At 39.6% G+C, this 7,687-nt stretch overlaps 1 protein-coding gene across 1 annotated transcript; it reads left to right on the forward strand.

The window, feature by feature from the left end:
• Nucleotides 1-2,335: 2,335 nt before the first annotated feature.
• On the forward strand, nucleotides 2,336-7,448 carry LOC139964351 (solute carrier family 35 member G1-like). The gene is made up of 2 exons (XM_071965892.1): nucleotides 2,336-2,489; nucleotides 4,936-7,448. The coding sequence occupies exon 2, from the start codon at nucleotides 4,956-4,958 to the stop codon at nucleotides 6,060-6,062; it is 1,107 nt and encodes a 368-aa protein (XP_071821993.1). The 5' UTR covers nucleotides 2,336-2,489; nucleotides 4,936-4,955; the 3' UTR covers nucleotides 6,063-7,448.
• The last annotated feature ends 239 nt before the right edge of the window (nucleotides 7,449-7,687 follow it).

Below are 7,687 nucleotides of genomic sequence, written 5' to 3' on the forward strand. Positions count from 1 at the left end.
TTAGACGTATTTAATATTGATTAGCCTCACTTGTCCAAAGGGTCGTTTCTCACAAATTAAAGGTGTTTTATATAGAAATACCACTTGGACTGATAATAGTGTTTTTTTTACGCTCTACAACATATCAACATTAATTTGATCCCAAACCATCACATCATCAACAGTGATTCTCGCCGTACATTAGTCAGAGGAAGGGGTGTAGACGGGGGGGGGGGGAGGATATTGTGCGAGTGATCATACATGCGTATTTACTGTTTCGCTCATGACAAACGTCGCTGAAATGTATCTTTGTCTTTCTGAGGAGGGGAGAGAACGGGGTCAGGTATAATCTATACTCTGAGTCCCCACACCACTTAGGTTCGCTTTACAGACATGTATAGACTTACTGTATGTTTCAGTCCCCCCAATGAACCAGCAGTTGCGAAGCGTACATCTGTTGGGGGAAGGGAGAGTGGGGCATGAAGGGGGGGGGGTGGGCGGCGGTTACACCGTCTACGTGTACTCGTATACTACATATTTACTGTTTAGTTTTACAGTGACGTATATACGTGCATCTCTTCAGCTCAATGATATAATGTTCAATGTTCAATGACAATAACCATGCATTGTTTAATATGTAACTCCTTACGATTCTGGTTCATGAGGTCATATTTACATATAATTGAAAATACTAAATCTATTTGCCTGGATATAACAGTATGTGTTACTCATAGTAAAGCAATATACTTACTTTTAAGTTTGATTGACAGACAATTGTTCATCTTAATAAATGACATGTAATATTTTGTTTTCGTCGTTTGGCAAGGGTTGTGCTTATAAGTTCATATATTCTCTATGCCACATTGGTATAGGTAAGTGGCATATGATGTTTTCAGGGACCAATAACAGGTAAGAGGAGGGGAAGAAGTGAAATACCAAAATAATATGTCATACCAAATATGACAAGGTTTATGGAAATTACAACGTTACGGCAGGCGTCCAATTTGTAATTGCAGTGAAATACCTCGTATGATGATAGTTGAATGGAAGCATTGTCCTAAACAGAGCTTCACTTAATACGCATGCGTACTCCACCGTAAACATATATGAATCTGGAATATCTTTTCATTTCATTTTTATTTATTTGTTTTATCACAATTAACAATATGGAACAAATACATATTAATTAGTGTCTGATGACGTATACATTGCAAAAGGAAGTGACGTAAAAACCTCTGTAGGCTTATCTATATAGTAGGTCACTCTTAGTATAACACATTTAAACCAATACATGTGAACAAAAATAAATATTTATATACAAAGAACAAAAAACAAAACAAAACATAAAAATAAATAAATAAATAACAAAAGCAATGCAAACGAGGGAAATATGGTAATAGTCAATAATATCTCAAATATCTATTTCTATAATTTTCTTCTGAAAGATGACACAGTGCTATAATGATTAATATCCTATGGCAACGAGTTCCAGATGTTTGGCAGTATCAGTTTAATTTCTCGTGTGAGGTTGATTAGGAGGTACACACCCCACCCGACCCCTGTATCCACCCCTTACCCCCCCCCCCCCCCACACACACTTCATCATAATAGACAGGATCTCATGATATAGGTCCCTCTCACATTAGGCCTATATAGTATCATAAATATAAGACCTTCACATTCTTTATAACTTTACAAAGCATATAAATACAGACTAAACAATCACTTGCTCTTAACGTATATATGGTTTGCAAGGAAGATTTATAGTTTAGTAGATTAAAATGGGTAATCAATATAATGGCTCCAATTTGTTAATACGTATTTTACAACTTTGAGGCAGTTTTAATCTAAGAATCCATTCCATTAATTGGTCTTCTATGCTGTACCTATATTCTCATCCCATATATGTATATATATATATATATATATATATATATATATATATATATATATATATATATATTGATTCTCGACCCACTGCTCCCCGTTCCCCACCCTAAACCTACACTCCCCTATTCTGGTCCCCGATCTCATAGAAAGTCCTCCGTCCTAGTTAAGCTGCATATAGGTGATATTCATTGAGCTCCACGCACCTCCCCTCCCCTCCACTCCCGCCCCCTCCCCCTCCCCACCAACCGACGAGTAAGTTTGTTTGCCATTTTCAGTCCAAATATCGAGAAGTATAAAACAAAAATAACGCAAATTTTGAATCAAATTGAACCAATTGTTGCTTGCATTATTATAAAAGCAGTCGTTGTGTTAATAGTTTAAAGAGTAAACAATGCGATGCGTAAAAGGTTATGCCAATACAACCTTTGAGGCCTTGTATTGTTGTATAACTATGTAACGGATGTATATATATATATACCGGTATACCGCAAATGTATCTTTATATTCCGATCTGAAGAACTTTTAGAGTCATGTTTGGAACCAAACTCTTGCTTGGATTGGCTTATTGACAAAAAATCAAACCTTTCAGTTTGTAATTTCGTTTATTACTATTTGATGAGGTGAGTCTTGGCTGTTTTAAAGGTCAATAACTTTGTTTAATGAAGTTTTTATAATAATGTCAATTTTTATTTCATTCTCTGGTCTTTTATATATTTTATTGCTGAATCTCTTCTTGCTTGATGGATTTAAAATTCCGTCTCAACTGAAGGAAGTTCAATCTTAATTTTTTTTCGGGTTAACATGATCACTCTTTTTCATGAAATTATGTATTTCACCCTCTAAAGTATTATCCGTTAAAAGTTACACATTTAATTACGTCTTTAAGGTAAACGTATCTCTCAAGTTTCCATAACATGTTATCTGTATGTCTGTTAGTATGAAAGTTTATAAGTTAGATTGATCATATTCAATGTTTTATACTACAGTTCCCTGTAGTAGAATAAGCATGGCAGTGTCAAGGACGTCATAATTCCAGTGGTTGGGGGGGGGGGGTGCGGGAGACAAACCAGTAAAATGTATACCGACGGAAGTCGTGCAGAAATTGAATACACGTTCTTCTCTCTGTATGAAAATTTAATGTCCCCCAAATCCTTTCCTTGTACCGAGCTGGGAAAATGTATGTAGCCATGCACGCGGGAAGTTGCAGAGCGGCGGTAATTCAGTCATAGAAGAATAAGTCCACGCCTCCTGGCCCAGGTCCACCAGAGGGACTGAGTCAAGGGGTGTGGGGGTAAACATCCCACTTTTAACAGCACACAAAATTCACAAATTTGCGTTTAAATTTAATTCTAGACCTATCATTTATAGTCTAGATATGCCTCAGTGAATGCTCCATTTTACACTGTTTAAATTTTCTCTGGGGGAGTACACCCACACCCCTCCCCTCTACACGGGAACAGACGTCAATGACTCGGGGAGGGGGTGTTGTGCGTAAGCCCAACAACATTCCGGTTGGCTAGAGGGTTATTATTAGAGACGTTTACTGCATTTAGTGTAACAAACTGAACCTAAACGTCATTTTGCACTAAAGAATGTACATACAGCATCCCCCTACCCACCCTCCCCCCCCCCAAGAAAAAAACACATGAATGTTTCAGTGACTAACGTTCTTTTATACACGATCCAGATATTTTCTTTATTACGTGATATCCTGGGTGCATCCTGCGTCTGTGTAATCATTGACTAACACTACATTAACACGTCTACCATTGTTTTAGATGTATTTAACGATAATATCTTGTTTACATGAACGTGCACTCTTATGCCATGCATTGTGTTAAGCAGTTGCGTCATTACTGAAATTTGTGTATAGGCACAGAGCCCTCCAGAGGTGGTCTATATATACATCGATACGCGCAAATTATATAGTTCACCCCGCTAACGGAACAGTAGTACTCATTTACGACCATCTGGACGGTTATTATGATGACAACTAAATTAAACTTGTGGAAGAACAGAGAAGCCCTTCAAATGACAGCTTCCTATGCAGGAGCGTAACGGTTAACTCGTAATGAACAATTGACTGGTAACTAACGATTAACTGGTAATTTTGGGATCTCACTAACGCAATGAGAATCGGGTCCCACATCTTCTTGAAGATATTAAACCTGCCACTGCTGAATAAATATGCCATGTGCGCCGTTTATGTTTATTTTTTCGTTTTTTAGGCTCGGAGATACTAATGCTCCGAGGCCATCTAAACGCCCCGCCGCCCCCCCCCCCCCTTGGCGATCTCCTTTTGAATTTGAAACACCCAAACAAGAGGAGGTAACATTTACAGGGCGGATCCATGAGGCGGTCCAGTGGGCCCCTTCCAATTTCGTCAATCGTAATTGTGCAGTTAGTCATGGAAGGGCGGACGGGTCGCAGGCTAACTGGCTAACTGTGTTAAAATAACGTGTTTGTCAAGTTACGTGCAACGCAGCATCTCGACAATTTGGCAACCTTCGTCAAGATGTCATGTTTATCTTTATAAGTTGTCAACATGACAAACTTATCGTATATTGACACTTTGTCAAGTCACGTGCAAAGCATTTACCCGACAAGTTGACAATCTTCGTTAAGGTATAATGTTTAGCGTAAGTCGCGAACCCGACAAAAGTGTACAAATTGTTTTCGAGATGCCGCGGCACACTTACACGCTAAATCTACAACTTGCCTGTCCCTTCAGGGCCACCGTAAACTTAAGTGTACGTTCTTTCTTAAACAAATTTATGTGGACGTATAATAATGATTGGATTCAATGTTGCTTTCCTGATTACTAAATTTGCTTATGGACCGTTAATTAAGGTACCCGGCTATAAATTCAGGTTGTCTTTTAATATATGAATGTGTATATGTGTGTGTGTGTGTGTGTGTGGGGGTGGGAGGAGGGGGGGGGGTGATGTAATGATCACCTTTCCCAAACATTGCGCGAGATAAGCACTTTGTTATTTGAAAAAAAAAAGGTATTTGATTTTTCTTTACTTGATTTAAGGTTATTGTGACTTTTCTCTTCTCTTGTAGCCCTGTTGTTAATTCGCAAGATGGTGAATTCCAAAGAACAGGAAACGGAAAGGAACAATAACAACACAGACGATGCAAAGCAAAAGATTCAGTCCGCGACTCGAGCCTCTGGAATATTACATGCTGTCTACAAACATAGAGGTATATCGATAGTGATTCTTGCCTGTCTTCTCTCCGCACTTCATTCAGTTTTCGTCCGATACGTTAAGGAGGAGCTGCACCCGATGCAAGTGTCATTTACCAGATTTGTACTTCAATTGTTCTTCCCTATTCCCCTTATGATATATCATAAAGTTCCACTGTTGCCAGAAACTAGAACAGTTGGGCTGATGTTGTTAACACGTGGTTTGTTCGGTATGGTCGCATTGACGTTATTTTTCTACTCACTGTATTTTACACGTGTCGGGGATGCTACGGCCATCTTTTTTGGATCTCCCGTGTTCGCCTGTATTTTTGCAAGACTGTTTTTAAAGGAAGCTATTGGAATCGTCGAAATCATTCTTGTCTTCGTCGTTATCGGTGGCGTCTTTATGATAGCCCAACCGCCATTTTTGTTCGGAGGAGGAGGTGGAGAAGATTCGGAAGAAGATATCACATCTGAATTTATCGGTGCGATGTTGGCGCTCTTCGCGTGTATCTGCTTAGCCTTAACAACGGTGCTGATGCGCAAAATGGGTACCATGAACATAAACAGCACTAAGATTGTGTTTTACTACGCGTCGGTGGCAGCAGTAGGCACGGGCATTCTGACAACCGTGCTTGGAGCTTGGACTATGCCCTCTTGTGGGAAAGTGAGGTTAGCACTTGTCGGAATGGGTGTCATGAACAGCGCCAGTCAGTGTTTGATAACTTACAGCTTATCGATTGAAAAAGTGGTCTTCGTTACCACTTTAAGGACTAACGAAGTGGTTTTTGCATTCATTCTGGAATTTCTGCTCTTCTCAATTTCTCCGGAAGTCTTCTCCCTGATTGGGGCTGCCATGGTGATCACGGCATCCTTCATACTTGCTATCAAGAAATTATACACGGAAAAGCGAAATAGATCGAAGCAAAAGCATATCGGATCGGCCGCAGATCAAAAGACAGCTGAGGAACAGGAAATACTGAGGGTAGAAACGAGAGTTTAATGGCGTATACTGCTGTTATGTAGTCATACCTATCGACAAACTCTTTTCGCGTTCCATACGCATATGTTGCCATATTAGCACCATACCATGCATGTGATAAATAACTGAATTTATGAAACAGACACAGGCCGCATGACTTTACTGAAGTTGGTGTACGCATGACAGTACAATAATACAATAATACACTATGAACTTGATCTTTTACGAAGCATTGTTTTTATTCGTATAACAGTATAATAATGACTCAGATCGTGTCTCGAAAAGGTGGGTGTTCGTGGACAACTCTGACATCCACAGGGGTTCGTGGGGGATATAGTTAGGGAAACCCTGCTCTAGATGAATGGATACCCTTAGACAACAAAATAATGAGGCAATAGAAGGGTCCGACGCACATACACATATCAACTATACGATAGAAAAGGGAGGTTTTAGCTGTTTTCCAACTAAAAGAGATCAGAATAACAAATTGTGCACATGGTCACCCAACCCTATCCAACCCTATCTCTCGAGAACACGGGTCCGAATGGTACCCGTGAAAATAGTGTTTGTGGGGGGGGGGGGATCATAAGGTGAAGGCTCCACATGGGTTCACGAATAAATGGGGTCCGTATATAGAAGCCGATATTTTCCGGTAACTTAATTTTACTGTTTTACTTACAGTGTCAAGTCAGCTAAGTCTGAAAGCGACCTTTTCCTGACCTCTGTCCTCCACATCGTGTGGCTGAGGTCATTGGTGACCCCCCCCCCCTATATGACTTGGGAGTGGTGAACATCTATTTACTGTCCCTATGGGAACCCGGCGTTACTGGAAGAAAGGTTGAGATCCTAACACATCTTTTTCTACAATTGAAGTAGTACAGACTGAGGTTTTTATGTATACAAAATATACAATATAGTCTTTCACAACTATATGTGACATTACCTTCGATTCTGTTATATATAGCGTGATTTTAACTGTCACATAACAATAAACAATAGGGCTTTAAAGTGACAGGTCTTCGTCTGGTGGTACCTATGACGTCAGAATTTTTGTACGTTTGAAAAGTACAGAATATATTATGTGAGTGGATGGCATATTCTGTCGCGTATTTAATGAGTTCAGATTTATGTTTTATGGATTCAGACGTGTGCACGCATTGTTGTATATAATGTATAGATAGATGGATGATGAAATATTTCGAAACACATTCACAATTTCTTAACATGAGCTCGGGTGTGAATTGATGATATTTATTGGTTATTATAAGTTATTACTTGCAGGTATGGACTGCAAGACGTATGTCGGTATGTGTTAGTATAGTATTTGCAAATCTCAACTTCGCGCGTATAATGCTCTGTCAATGTATGATCTTATAACAAATGCTAAGAAACGATTAGGAACTTTCACGTTATGGTTTCAATGTCTCTCTCTCGCTCTCTTCCCCTTATGCTTGTTCACTTTATAATATTTGTTTTAATATAACAGTTGTGTTCTCATTTTCTCATTTCTCTCTCTAAATGCCAGTCAAAAAGGAGACGGGCGTGTCACACACGCCCAGCCCGGGGAGTACCCGGTTCTTCTCTCGTCGTCTGTCCCACGGAGTCGCGTACTCCCAGTAGCTTCGAGGGAGAAAAGTGGCGTGCGC

Source organism: Apostichopus japonicus, chromosome 22 (genome assembly GCF_037975245.1).
Source record: "Apostichopus japonicus isolate 1M-3 chromosome 22, ASM3797524v1, whole genome shotgun sequence".
NCBI classification, from domain to species: domain Eukaryota; kingdom Metazoa; phylum Echinodermata; class Holothuroidea; order Aspidochirotida; family Stichopodidae; genus Apostichopus; species Apostichopus japonicus.

Excerpts from the sequence above, each read along its gene's own strand:
- LOC139964351 (XM_071965892.1), top strand. The coding sequence starts at position 4,956 with ATGGTGAATTCCAAAGAACAGGAAACGGAAAGGAACAATAACAACACA.